The 15,764-nt window shown below is 44.0% G+C and overlaps 1 protein-coding gene across 2 annotated transcripts in view; it reads left to right on the top strand.

Moving 5' to 3' along the window:
- The first annotated feature begins 622 nt into the window (after nt 1-622).
- Nucleotides 623-15,764, top strand: part of GAREM1 (GRB2 associated regulator of MAPK1 subtype 1) — a 210,473-nt gene continuing 195,331 nt past the window's right edge. The window contains exon 1 of one of the 2 annotated variants that reach the window (XM_069731261.1): nt 623-1,017. In XM_069731261.1, the coding sequence (XP_069587362.1) occupies nt 906-1,017 (112 nt within the window). In that variant the 5' untranslated portion in view covers nt 623-905. The remainder of the gene's footprint in view (nt 1,018-15,764) is intronic. The other variant, XM_069731262.1, reaches the window with a different exon arrangement.

Raw genomic sequence — 15,764 nt, 5'->3', positions numbered from 1 at the left:
AGGTCATACAGGTATAGTGCAGGTCATACAGGTATAATGCAGGTCATACAGGTATAGTGCAGGTCATACAGGTATAGTGCAGGTCATACAGGTATAATGCAGGTCATACAGGTATAGTGCAGGTCATACAGGTATAGTGCAGGTCATACAGGTATAATGCAGGTCATACAGGTATAATGCAGGTCATACAGGTATAGTGCAGGTCATACAGGTATAGTGCAGGTCATACAGGTATAGTGCAGGTCATACAGGTATAGTGCAGGTCATACAGGTATAGTGCAGGTCATACAGGTATAGTGCAGGTCATACAGGTATAGTGCAGGTCATACAGGTATAGTGCAGGTCATACAGGTATAGTGCAGGTCATACAGGTATAGTGCAGGTCATACAGGTATAGTGCAGGTCATACAGGTATAGTGCAGGTCATACAGGTATAGTGCAGGTCATACAGGTATAGTGCAGGTCATACAGGTATGTACCATGCGCAGTGTAGTCGCCAGCGCTACCATTGGGTTCTCCATAAGAACGGCGCTGAAGTCCCTCTTCCCAGCACTAGGTGGCAGACTCGGCCCCTTCCCTCCGCTCCCGCAGCCGCCTGTGGATGTCAGGAAGTGTTCCCCTTGCAGTGGGATTTGGGCAGAGGAGGGAGGAGGCGTCTCCCGGAGCCGCACACCCTGTTGATTAGTCAGCGCGGGTATGGTGTATTCTAGTCCCCGCAGGAGGGAGCGACAACCAGAGCAGCAACTGGAGCCAAAGTGGCCGGGACAGGAGCGGGCACCGAGCAGAGGACCGGGCACCACCGCGGGCAGCAGCATGACCCCGAGCGGCTGAGGACGGTGCACTAGGTCAGCCCCCTGGAGCCCCTAGTCCTGCTGTGTCCCCCTATACGGGGCCGGGGGAAGAACATGGAGCCGGCTGGCCCCTCGCTGAAGGATGTGAAGTGGAGCTCGGCCTCGTTCCCCTTGGACCTGCTGGTGAGCAGTTACCGCCTGCCGCAGCTCGTCCGGCTGGAGAGCGGTGAGTGGCTGCACGTTATATGTATGTAAATATATATACACCATGTACACACACTGCACAGATATACACTGCATGTACATACTGCACACATATACACTGAATGTACACACTGCACCTATACACACCGCACATATACACTGCACCTATACACACCGCACATATACACTGCATCTATACACACCGCACAGATATACACTGCATCTATACACACTGCACATATACACTGCATCTATACACACTGCACATATACACTGCATCTATACACACCGCACATATACACTGCACCTATACACACCGCACATATACACTGCATCTATACACACCGCACAGATATACACTGCATCTATACACACTGCACATATACACTGCATCTATACACACTGCACATATACACTGCATCTATACACACTGCACATATACACTGCATCTATACACACTGCATCTATACACACTGCATCTATACACACTGCACATATACACTGCATCTATACACACTGCATCTATACACACTGCATCTATACACACTGCACATATACACTGCATCTATACACACTGCACATATACACTGCATCTATACACACTGCATCTATACACACTGCATCTATACACACTGCACATATACACTGCATCTATACACACTGCACATATACACTGCATCTATACACACTGCACATATACACTGCATCTATACACACTGCACATATACACTGCATCTATACACACTGCACATATACACTGCATCTATACACACTGCACATATACACTGCATCTATACACACTGCACATATACACTGCATCTATACACACTGCACATATACACTGCATCTATACACACTGCATCTATACACACTGCATCTATACACACTGCACATATACACTGCATCTATACACACTGCACATATACACTGCATCTATACACACTGCACATATACACTGCATCTATACACACTGCACATATACACTGCATCTATACACACCGCACATATACACTGCATCTATACACACCGCACAGATATACACTGCATCTATACACACCGCACAGATATACACTGCATCTATACACACTGCACACATATACACTGCATGTACACACTGCACATATACACTGCATCTATACACACCGCACATCTATACACACTGCACATATACACTGCATCTATACACACTGCACATATACACTGCATCTATACACACCGCACAGATATACACTGCATCTATACACACTGCACATATATACACTGCATCTATACACACCGCACAGATATACACTGCATCTATACACACTGCACATATATACACTGCATCTATACACACCGCACATATATACACTGCATCTATACACACCGCACATATACACTGCATCTATACACACCGCACATATACACTGCATCTATACACACCGCACAGATATACACTGCATCTATACACACCGCACAGATATACACTGCATCTATACACACTGCACACATATACACTGCATGTACACACTGCACATATACACTGCATCTATACACACCGCACATATATACACTGCATCTATACACACTGCACATATACACTGCATCTATACACACTGCACATATACACTGCATCTATACACACCGCACAGATATACACTGCATCTATACACACCGCACAGATATACACTGCATCTATACACACCGCACAGATATACACTGCATCTATACACACTGCACATATATACACTGCATCTATACACACCGCACATATATACACTGCATCTATACACACCGCACATATACACTGCATCTATACACACCGCACATATACACTGCATCTATACACACTGCACATATACACTGCATGTACACACACCGCACAGATATACACTGCATGTATACACACTGCATCTATACACACCGCACATATACACTGCATCTATACACACTGCATCTATACACACTGCACATATACACTGCATGTACACACTGCACACGCGTACACACACTGCACGCGCGCGCACACACACACTGCACGCGCACACACACTGCACGCGCGCGCACACACACTGCACGCGCGCGCACACACACACTGCACGCGCACACACACACTGCACGCGCACACACACACTGCACGCGCACACACACACACTGCACGCACACACACACACTGCACGCGCACACACACACTGCACGCGCACACACACACTGCACGCGCACACACACACTGCACGCGCACACACACATACACTGCACGCGCACACACTGCACGCGCACACACTGCACGTGCACACGAGCTGGCATGTGCCCCTGTGTGTCTGTCCTGCTGGGTGCCCGCAGCCTGCGCGCCCTAGCTATTTATATCTCTGCCTATAGGTCATGGCATGGGGCGCTGCTGGCACATGCACACTGATCCTGCCAGCGGTGCCAGTGTGGGCACAGAGCCCCCTGCCATGGACTCCAAGCTGCTCACACTTTCCATGGCAGCTGCCATGTGTCTGTAAGGAATAAGACCGGGTACAGATGTGCAGTGTTCGGGCACCATTGTCCAGCTGTGCCATGCTGATTTCTCTCCAGACATATGCGCTGTATACTGCTGTATGATGGAGCCAGTCTGGATGCCCAGTAGGTGCAGGATGTGGCATTGCTGGCTGTGTGGTAAAGTAGCCAACGGCAGATGACGGGCACGGGCGATTGTGGCTGTCATTTGTTTGGTCATGTATCGGATGTTTAGTGCCAGTCCTCCTGGGTATCGTTACCGTAAATATGATCGGTCCAGTCTGAAGAAAGTGGGGGGATTGTCCTGCTCTGCTGTGCCCGGATCCAGTACCCATGTTATACCCTATATTCTGTTCATATATGAAGGTGAGACTAGAGCTTAGGGGGTACATGCACCTACTACACCCCCGGCACTACAGGCTGGAGGAGCCCAGAAGGGCAGGACTATCCCTAATTAGTGCGCGGGTACAACGGGGGCATCTATAAGCTAAAGGTTATGTGCACACGTTGCGGATTTGACGCTGCACATCTGCAGCTGTTTTCCATGCGTTGTACAGTACCATGTAAACCTATGGAAAACCAAATCCGCAGTGTACATGTTGCGGAAAATTCCGCGCGGAAACACAGCGGTTTACTTTCCGCAGCATGTCCATTCTTTGTGCGGATTCCGCAGCGGTTTACACCTGCTCCATAATAGAAATCCGCAGTAAATCCACAGGTAAAACGCAGGGCGTTTTACCTGTGGATCTTTCAGATTCCGCGCTGAAAAATCCGCAACTTGTGCACATACCCAAAAGGTTAACTTGGCTCCAAAAGCCTGCTGTGTGCCCCTTAAAATGTGCCTATATAGCCTATGACCCCATTCACATTGATAAGGGGTTAATACTGCTGCAGATGTCAGCAAGCAAAAAAAGAAATGTTATTCAGCTCTTCTTCCCTCCTGGCCTATGTGTACAAGGGGGCTACACGTGACCCACCCAGCCAGTCACTGGCCTCGCTGCCCATGTACTAAAGTCCCGCTATAACCACTCGCCAATGGGGGCCATGATGCCAGTGGTACAGACCGTGACTGCTGCCTGGCTGACGTGAAGAGACCCGGAGGACCCCAGAGCGTCTGCAGGGAAAGAAGAGGGAAGATGGGTTTTCCTTCTTTTTTTTTTTTTTCTTTGCAGCTGTATTTTTAAATATTTTTTTGAAAGCTGGAACATCAACTTAAAAATCCCAAATGATCCCCAGTCCATAGCACAGGGGATGTCTTACTGGTCATTGGTGTTGGGACCCCCAGTGATCATGAGAACGGGGCTCTACAGACCTCCGCAGGTTTGACCTCTGCTCCACTCGCTCTCCTTGGCTTTCTCCATCAGGTCCCTTAGACAATGAATGGAGCGAAGGGTGAGCGTGGGCATCTCCGCGCCATTCTAGACAAGTCTGATCGCTGGTTTCCAGAGCCCTGCCCTTGGGATCCGTGGGGTCCCAATTATCGGGTTCCCCTGTGATCAGTGAGTTGTTCCCTATCCCAAATAATGGGGGTAACTTACTAGTTTGGTAACCCCCTTAAATTTTATAGTGAACTTACTATGGAACCACGGGGGTGACGGAAGCAGCTGTGTGTGCACCCTGTTGTGTGAATGGAGCATTATTTTTTTCCTTCATATATTTTAACCCTTAACCAGATGGTAACTATTTTTTTTTTTTTTTTTTTCATAGTTTGCCTCTCTGTGTTTCAGAAAACATACTGTTTGTGTCTTTCTCATTGATGTGGTTGTACGGGGCCTTTTTTTGTTGTTGATCTCAATTATTTTTGATAAGGTTAAATAAAGCCTTGGGTTTTGTTTTTTGGTTTTTTTTTTGCTGCACTTTCTGTTTCTGCTATTTTGGGAGCGCTAAACATTAGTAAACTTTTGTATTTTAATTTTAGCACAACAAGAAGCAATAGTGTAGAGTAGCCACACCATAAGCATACCCTCTGGGTCAACAAGTAGGATCAGCTGTGGAGGATATCCACTATTAAAACATAGCTTTTAATAATATAAATTTGAAATATATTGCACATATTTGGGAGGAAAAGGAACTTTGGGAGAAGAAGGAACATTTGTTTCCATCTACACTTTGTTGTGGCGGTTGTCCATAGTAGGGTCCATTTGGGGCCTGTCCTTGTAAGGACAGGGGTACACAGGGTAGATAGTATATTCTGAGCCCTACCTCTACTCTATAACCCCGGACCCTGTTCCTACAGTTGGAAGTATACCATCTTATGTCCGTCATCATTGGTGAGACCAATCCAATTTTTATTCTTGAGCACTGGTTCACTTGAGCACTCATTTTTGTTTTTGTTTGTGTCTATTGTTGTGTGTGCAATATATTTTAAATTTATATTATTAAAAGCTATGTTTTAATAGTGGATATCCTCCACAGCGGATCCTACTAATTTTAATTTTAGCTATTCAAAAACCCCAAACAATTATTTCATTATTATATTCATTTTTGTAATTGATAGCCACTTTTTTTTTCCTAACTGATCTACAGTACAGACCAAAGGTTTGGACACCTTCTCATTTAAAGACTTTTCTGTATTTTCATGACTATGAAAATTGTACATTCACACTGAAGGCATCAAAACTATGAATTAACACTTGTGGAATTATCTACTTAACAAAAAAGTGTGAAACAACTGAAAATGTCTTATATTCTAGGTTCTTCAAAGTAGCCACCTTTTGCTTTGATAACTGCTTTGCACACTCTTGGCATTCTCTTGATGAGTTTCAAGAGGTAGTCATCGGGAATGGTCTTCCAACAATCTTGAAGGATTTTCCAGAGATCTTGTTGGCCCTTTTGCCTTCACTCTGCGGTCCAGCTCACCCCAAACCATCTCGATTTGGTTCAGGTCTGGTGACTGTGGAGGCCAGGTCATCTGGCGTAGCACCCCATCTCTCTCCCTCTTGGTCAAATAGCCCTTACACAGCCTGGAGGTGTGTTTGGGCTCATTGTCCTGTTGAAAAATAAATGATGGTATAGCTAAACGCAAACCGGACGGAATAGCATGCCGCTGCAAGATGCTGTGGTAGCCATGCTGGTTCAGTATGCCTTCAATTTTGAATAAATCCCCAACAGTGTCACCAGCAAAGCACCCCCACACCATCACACCTCCTCCTCCTCCATGATTCACGGTGGGAACCAGGCATGTAGAGTCCATCCATTCACCTTTTCTGCACAGCACAAAGACATGGTAGTTGGAACCAAAGATCTCAAATTTGGACTCATCAGACCAAAGCACAGATTTCCACTGGTCTAATGTCCATCCCTTGTGTTCTTTAGCCCAAACAAGTCTCTTCTGCTTGTTGCCTGTCCTTAGCAGTGGTTTCCTAGCAGCTATTTTACCATGAAGGCCTGCTGCACAAAATCTCCTCTTAACAGTTGTTGTAGAGATGTGTTTGCTGCTGTGTGGCGTTGACCTGGTCTCTAATCTCAGCTGCTGTTAACCTGCGATTTCAGAGGCTAGTGACTCAGATAAACTTATCCTCAGAAGCAGATGTGACTCTTGGTCTTTCTTTTCTGGGGTGGTCCTCATGTGAGCCAGTTTCTTTGTAGCGCTTGATGGTTTTTGCCACTGCACTTGGGGACGCGCTCAAAGTTTTCCCAATTTTTCAGACTGACTGACCTTCATTTCTTAAAGTAATGATGACCACTCATTTTTCTTTACTTAGCTGCTTTTTTCTTGCCGTAATACAAATTCTAACAGTCCATTCAGTAGGACTATCAGCTGTGTATCCACCAGACTTCTGCTCAACACAACTGATGGTCCCAACCCTATTTATAAGGCAAGAAATCACACTTATTAAACCTGACAGGGCACACCTGTGAAGTGAAAACCATTCCCGGTGACTACCTCTTGAAGCTCATCAAGAGAATGCCAAGAGTGTGCAAAGCAGTCATCAAAGCAAAGGGTGGCTACTTTGAAGAACCTAGAATATAAGACATATTTTCAGTTGTTTCACACTTTTTTGTTAAGTATATAATTCCACATGTGTTCATTCACAGTTCTGATTCCTCCAGTGGGAATTTACAATTTTCATAGTCATGAAAATACAGAAAAATCTTTAAATGAGAAGGTGTGTGCAAACTTTTGGTCTGTACTGTATATACAAAGTTTATTCGGTGAAAGCATAGGTTGCCCTGATATTTGGGTCTTGTATATAAACATGGTCATTATTAACCCCTTAGCGACCGCCGATACGCCTTTTAACGGCGGCCGCTAAGGGTACTTAAACCACAGCGCCGTTAATTAACGGCGCTGTGGAAAAAGTGTATAGCGCCCCCCACAGGCCGATTTTCTCCGGGGTCTCGGCTGCCGAGGGTAGCCGAGACCCCAGAGAACATGATTCGGGGGGTTTTTAACCCTCCCCGCATTTGCGATCGCCGGTAATTAACCGTTTACCGGCGATCGCAAAAAAAAAAAAAAAAAAAAAAAAGTAAAGTGTAATTCTCTGTCCTCTGATGTGATCGCACATCAGAGGACAGAGAAATAGGGGGATTCGGGGACCCTAGCATACTCACCTAGGTCCCTGGATCCTCTTGCTGCTCCTCCTGGCCGCCGGCAGAAGAACATGGCGGACGCATGCCCAGTGCGCCCGCCATCTGTCTCCATCTGCCGGCCGGCAGGAGAACAGCGGTTAGGGCTAAAATTAGGGGTAGGGTTAGGGGTAGGGAAAGGGGTAGGGTTAGGGTTAGGGGTAGGGTTAGGGCTAGGGTTAGGTTAGGGGTAGGGTTAGGGGTAGGGTTAGGGGTAGGGTTAGGGCTAGGGTTAGGTTAGGGGTAGGGTTACGGCTAGGGTTAGGTTAGGGGTAGGGTTAGGTTAGGGTTAGGGGTAGGGTTAGGTTAGGGTTAGGGGTAGGGTTAGGTTAGGGGTAGGGTTAGGTTAGGGGTAGGGTTAGGTTAGGGGTAGGGTTAGGGCTAGGGTTGGGGCTAAATTTAGGGTTAGGGTTGGGGCTAAATTTAGGGTTAGGGTTGGGGCTAAATTTAGGGTTAGGCTTCTTTCACACTTACGTCGGTACGGGGCCGTCGCAATGCGTCGGCCCGACATACCGACGCACGTTGTGAAAATTGTGCACAACGTGGGCAGCAGCTGTAGTTTTTCAACGCATCCGCTGCCCAATCTATGTCCTGGGGAGGAGGGGGCGGAGTTATGGCCACGCATGCGCGGTCAGAAATGGCGGATGCGACGTACAAAAAAACGTTTCATTGAACGTTTTTTTGTGCCGACGCTCCGCCAAAACACAACTGATCCAGTGCACGACGGACGCGACGTGTGGCCATCCGTCACGATCCGTCGGCAATACTATGGGCAAAAAACGCATCTTGCGGGCACATTTGCAGGATCCGTTTCTTGTCCAAAACGACGGATTGCGACGGAATGCCAAACAACGCAAGTGTGAAAGTAGCCTTAGGGCTAGGGCTAGGGTTGGGGCTAAAGTTAGGGTTAGAGCTGGGATTAGGTTTAGGGTTTGGATTAGGGTTGGTATTAGGGTTAGGGTTGGCATTAGGGTTACGCTTGGGATTAGGGTTAGGTTTGGGATTAGGGTTAAGGTTAGGGTTGTGATTAGGGGTGTATTGGGATTAGGGTTAGGTTTGAGGTTAGGGTTGAGATTAGGATTAGGGGTGTGTTGGATTTAGGGTTTTGATTAGGGTTATGGTTAGGGTTGACATTAGGGTTGTTTTGGGGTAAGGGTTGTGATTATGGTTAGGGTTAGTGATTAGGATTATGGATCAGGTTGGGATTAGGGTTAGGGGTTGGAGCTAGAATTGGGGGGTTTCCACTGTTTAGGTACATCAGGGGGTCTCCAAACACGACAGCCAATTTTGCGCTCAAAAAGTCAAATGGTGCTCCCTCCCTTCTGAGCTCTGCCGTGCGCCCAAACAGTGGGTTACCCCCACATATGGGGCATCAGCGTACTCGGGATAAATTGGACAACAACTTCTGGGGTCCAATTTCTCTTGTTACCCTTGTGAAAATAAAAACTTGGGGGCTACAAAATCTTTTTTGTGAAAAAAAAAAATATTTTTTATTTTCACGACTCTGCATTCTAAACTTCTGTGAAGCACTTGGGCATTCAAAGTTCTCACCACACATCTAGATAAGTTCCTTGGGGGTCTAGTTTCCAAAATGGGGTCACTTGTGGAGGGTTTCTACTGGTTAGGTACATCAGGGGCTCTGCAAATGCAACATAATACCCGCAGACCATTCTATCAAAGTCTGCATTCCAAAACGGCGCTCCTTCCTTCCGAGCTCTGCCGTGCGCCCAAACAGTGGTTTACCCCCACATATGGGGTACCAGCATACTCAAGACAAATTGGACAACAACTTTTGGGGTCCAATTTCTCTTGTTACCCTTGTAAAAATAAAAACTTGGGGGCTACAATATCTTTTTTGTGGAAAAAAAAAATATTTTTTATTTTCACGGCTCTGCATTATAAACTTCTGTGAAGCACTTGGGCATTCAAGGTTCTCACCACACATCTAGATAAGTTCCATGGGGGGTCTAGTTTCCAAAATGGGGTCACTTGTGGGGGATTTCTACTGTTTAGGCACATCAGGGGCTCTCCAAACGCGACATGGCGTCCGATCTCAATTCCAGCCAATTCTACATTGAAATGCAACAAATGCAACATAATACCCGCAGACCATTCTATCAAAGTCTGCATTCCAAAACGGCACTCCTTCTCTTCCAAGCTCTGCGGTGTGCCCTAACAGTGGTTTACCCCCACATATTGGGTATCAGCGTACTCAGGAGAAATTGCACAACAACTTTTGTGGTCTAATTTCTCCTGTTACCCTTGTGAAAATAAGAATTTGTGGGCAAAAAGATCATTTTTGTGTAAACAAAAGCGATTTTTTTATTTTCACGGCTCTACGTTATAAACTTCTGTGAAGCACTTGGGGGTTCAAAGTGCTCACCACACATCTAGATAAGTTCCTTAAGGGGTCTAGTTTCCAAAATGGTGTCACTTGTGGGGGGTTTCCACTGTTTAGGCACATCAGGGGCTCTCCAAACGCGACATGGCATCCAATCTCAATTCCAGCCAATTCAACATTGAAAAAGTAAAACGGCGCTCCTTCACTTCTAAGTTCTGCGGTGCGCCCTAACAGTGGTTTACCCCCACATATGGGGTATTGGAGTATTCAGGAGAAATTGCATAACAAAATTTATGGTTACATTTCTGTTTTTACACTTGTGAAAATAAAAAAAATGGTTCTGAATTAAGATGTTTGCAAAAAAAAGTTAAATGTTCATTTTTTCCTTCCACATTGTTTCAGTTCCTGTGAAGCACGTAAAGGGTTAATAAACTTCTTGAATGTGGTTTTGAGAACCTTGAGGGGTGTAGTTTTTAGAATGGTGTCACACTTCATTATTTTCTATCATATAGACCCCTCAAAATGACTTCAAATGTGATGTGGTCCCTAAAAAAAAATGGTGTTGTAAAAATGAGAAATTGCTGGTCAACTTTTAACCCTTATAACTCCCTAACAAAAAAAAATTTTGTTTCCAAAATTGTGCTGATGTAAAGTAGACATGTGGGAAATGTTATTTATTAACTATTTTTCGTGACATATCTCTCTGATTTAAGGGCATAAAAATACAAAGTTTGAAAATTGCAAAATTTTAAAAATTTTCGCCATATTTCCGTTTTTTTCATAAATAATCGCAAGTAATATCGAAGAAATGTTACCACTAACATGAAGTACAATATGTCACGAAAAAACAATCTCAGAATCAGCGGGATCCGTTGAAGCGTTCCAGAGTTATAACCTCATAAAGTGACAGTGGTCAGAATTGCAAAAATTGGCTCGGTCATTAAGTACCAAATTGGCTCTGTCACTAAGGGGTTAAATGAAGTATTTTCTTTGTGTATTTTTTTTCTTTATATAGAACCTAATGTACTTATAGCAGTCAAAAAAAGCCAACATTTTTGTAACCGTAGAAAAAAAAAATTAGCATGTGGAACCTGGTAGATACATGAGGAATAGGCACCCATGCAGGGCAGGAGCTGTGGGCAGTGATGGTCACAGGAAAAAACAAAATCCAGCTCACCATACCGAGTGTGGCAGGATCATGATTGTATAGACACAGAAGAAAAAAAAACCCCATTGCATATTTAATATGCCAAAAGTGGGGATACTAAGTAGTATCAACCCACATTCACAATATTTTATTGACTCCGTAATGTAACTATATAAATAGGAGAAAAACTGGAGTAACCAATAAATAAGTACAAAATTTATTTCAAAAAATGAAAGAAAAACACATATAATAAAATTGTCAATCAGGACAAGAACACGGAAGTACATACAGTAGTGAGGTGCACGTGGGAGTTCAGAGGTAATACATCTATCTGATTTACATTTGAATGCTTGTCCATGTGCTAGGGAAGTAGAGCCAAAAATAAGGCACAATAAATAAAGCCCAAGTATTGTATAACAATGCGGGGATCCACAGAAGCAACGGGAGCTCTATAGCAAGGTTTAGAGCCAAAAGTAAGGCAAAAAAAAAAATCAGGGTAAATCAACATAGATCAAGCCCGGGTTCCCTTTAAACCACATCACATTTTTGTGTTTAGCTACTGTATGTTGCGCCCTCCATTTCATGCATAAGAAGTATGTAAACTTTTTGAAATGCGTCAACAAAATAAAATACCGCAAAACTATTTTGTGTGTGCCTGGACTTACCTTTCCACTTACCAGCAGCCATGACAGAAGGGTCTCTTAGGGGGTAAGTATACGGGAATGGGGCAGTGTGCCTACAGGGAAGGCTCCTTACAAACAAAACACAAATGTCACGTGAATCCGAGGTTACCACATCCTCTGAATTTGGCTTTGCTGCTTCTGTTGGTGGTGAAACTCTTCTTTTTGGGTACATCATGTCATTTTATGATTGGACTGGTTTTCTTTCTATTCTATAAAGACCTGCCATGGTTAATAATTCAGTTTATTATGCAGAATAAATGGCTTTACACTGCATGTATGAAGGAAAATAGATACGGAGTGTAACTTTGCCTACTGACATCCATTGATTCTTCCGCGTATGGAAAAAGCTGTGCCAGGAAATGTACATTATGGCATGTTGGTTTCCTGTCCTGTCTTATGATCACTTTCAAGGAATCGATGTAGGGTCCCAATCTCCTCCCTGTGTACTACGTGTTATATGATCAGTCCTTGTAATGCGTTATATGATTAGTATTAATATAATGCGCCCATTTACAATGATGGTTATTGATCAATGTGGTCGTACGAGCGCATTTCCTCCAATTGTAATTTGCTTATTTTGCACTGTGGCACTGGCTGATAAAATATTATCCACTAGGAATGCTCCCCATGCACATTATTTTATGCCGATATGCATTTGCTTCATTTTATATGGAAAGAAATTTAATTACGGTTTTATCAGTACTTTTTTCAATATTTTGATTTCAATGATCACTATTCCAACAAACTTTGCAGAAATCAACTGAACGTGCAAATATAAGAAAGTTTATAATATCAAATCTGAGAAATCCTCTTTCTACATTTACGAGCCACTTCTTCTCCTCTGATCTTCACCTCCTGAACACTATTCAGTGTGAAAAACAGCTCAAATCCATCTTGGTGAAAGAGACTGCAAGCTCAGTGGGGTGTCTGGGTGGGAAGAGGAGTAGTGAGCTGTATGGAGAGTCGATAATGGGCATAGAAACAGATTTTTGTTTTAGCTTCTTTAGAAGGTGAATTGCTTCACATCCAGTGCTGGATTCACAGCTACATGTCTCAGTATTGCTGTATATTGTTCTTTTGCTGCTGCTTCTCTCTGTGCTATATGTCTCCTGGAGACATCATCGCAGCTAATCTCCAACCCACTGGTATCAGACAGAACCTAAAAATTAGTTAGAGCCTGCAGAGAGGAAAATTTCAGATTACCAGTTTTATAATGGCTGGAAATGGTGTGCTTCTCCGTGTACATATATTTGACAGCTTTTCGGTAAATATCTTTGTGATGCAAAGAACAATACAATCACAATAATGTTTGTTAGTTAACTGAGTCATTAAAGAGTTAATATTTCCCAGTCTGCTTTTTTTCTGCTGGCTTTATTTCCTAGCTCTCACCCCCACAGTCTATTTAATGGCATTTTTCGGCATCTAGTAATTAGGTGATAGGGTGCGCTGTGTTGAGCAATTTAGCTAAAAATCATTGAAACTTGTCTGACTTCTGATGTAAATGATGTGGAGAATGTGACCTTGACTGTTGAAACCAGTGAGTGACTATTGTTTCATTGTCCTGAAGTCAGAACGTGGCGGTCACGGCGGCAGAAGATGGATATGTAACCTAACCACTGTACATACAGCATTGTGCTGCTGCTCATAGGTGTGTGGTTACACGGGCTCACCGCTTACTGGGGGCAGCTTGTAGTGTTGTGAAAAAGTATTTGTCCCTAAACAATTTTTGCTTCCTATTTTGCCAATTTTTTTTTCAGCTCAAACGTTTCACAAAATCCAAGTACCTATTTTTAATTTGAGATAAAAATAACATAATTCACCACACAATGCAGCTTTTATTTAGTTCAAAACATAACTTAACATGTTGATCCATAGGAAACCAAAAACCCCACGGGGCAGACATTAATAATTATAAATAAAATTTCCTTCCCGACTCCATATACTGCAATCAGACTAGTTCTCTGGATCAACGTCCCATCACAGAGAAACTAGTGCAGATAACCTGTAATATTATATTTGTATAAGCCAACCCGAGTGTAAGCCGACCCCCTAATTTTGCCACAAAAAAACTGGGAAAACTTAATGACTCGGGTATAAGCCTAGGGTGGGAAATGCAGCAGCTAATGGTAAATGTCCAAAATACAAATGGATACCAATAAAAGTAAAATTAATTGAGACATCAGTAGGGTAAGTGTTTTTGAATATCCATATTGAATCAGGAGCCCCGTATAATGCTCCATAAAGTTTTACGGGCCCCATAAGATGCTCCATATTAAAATATGCCCCATATAATGCTGCACAAATGCAGATTATGGCCCCATAAGATGCTCCATACAGACATTTGCCCCATATGCTGTTGCTGCGATAAAAAAATCATACTTGCCGCTCAGGCCCCAGCCACTTGCTATATTCACCTGCTCCCCGTTCCACGGCCACCGCTGCGTCTTCCCCGTCCTCTGCACTGACTGTTCAGGCAGAGGGCGGCGCACACACTAATCGCGTCATCGTGCCCTCTGACTTAAGCGTCAGTGCAGAGGACTAGGAAGACGCCGCGGTTGCCGGCGGTGGTGGAACGGAGAGCAGGTGAATATCGCGCACTGCGTTATACTCACCTGCTCCTGGCGCTGTCCCTGGTTCCCCGGCGCCGGCAGCTTCTTCCTGTAGTGAGCGGTCACATGGTACCGCTCATTACAGTAATGAATATGCAGCTCCACCCCTATGGGAGTGGAGTGGGGTCCATATTCATTATCAAAAAATAAATAAATATCGGAGTAGAGGTCAAAAAGAAGCCACCTGGTATTACCTGCTGAATGGGAAGAACGTCCCTGGGATGTGCCGAACCCCGACGCGTGTTTCGGCGTCTGCCTTCGTCGAACCCCGATGCGAAACGCGCATCGGGGTTCGGCACATCCCAGGGACGTTCATCCCATTCAGCAGGTAATACCAGGTGGCTTCTTTTTGACCTCTACTCCGATTTTTTTTTTTTTTTTTTTGTTTTGTTTTGTTTGCTTGCCCGCTGGGAGCTTTAAAGCTCACTGGTCACTATGACTATTATACTATATGCCGGCGGATTTGGCGCCAATAGATTGCACCAATATTTATTATCATTCGGTCTCCTTTTTGCCACCAATTAATTAAATTTGCACATGCACTTTATGATATTCATTTGGTAAATCTGCTTGCTATATATTTTATGGCTTATTGACACAGGTATGCACATATATGTTGTTCTTACACTATGGTTATATATTTAACTTATTTTTAGTGCTGCCATTTACATGTCCCTGGTGTTGTTCTTTTTATGGTATTTTTTTCCCACCGTTACACTATATTATATATATTTTAATAAATATTGTAATTTATACTGCATTTTGGACTTTATACTCGAGTATATACGGTATCCAGGCCCTTCTTTGAATTTTAGTAATAATTCAACCATTACAACATCATGTGGCCGAGAGTTTCATAGTCTCACTGCTCTTACAGTAAAGAATTGTCATCTATGACTATGATTAAACCTTCTTTCCTCTAGACCGGGGATTTCAAAC

This window comes from Ranitomeya imitator, chromosome 6 (assembly GCF_032444005.1).
Source record: "Ranitomeya imitator isolate aRanImi1 chromosome 6, aRanImi1.pri, whole genome shotgun sequence".
NCBI lineage: Eukaryota > Metazoa > Chordata > Amphibia > Anura > Dendrobatidae > Ranitomeya > Ranitomeya imitator.
Note: the sequence above shows the minus strand (reverse complement) of the source record. Positions and strands in the feature narration are given on the sequence as shown.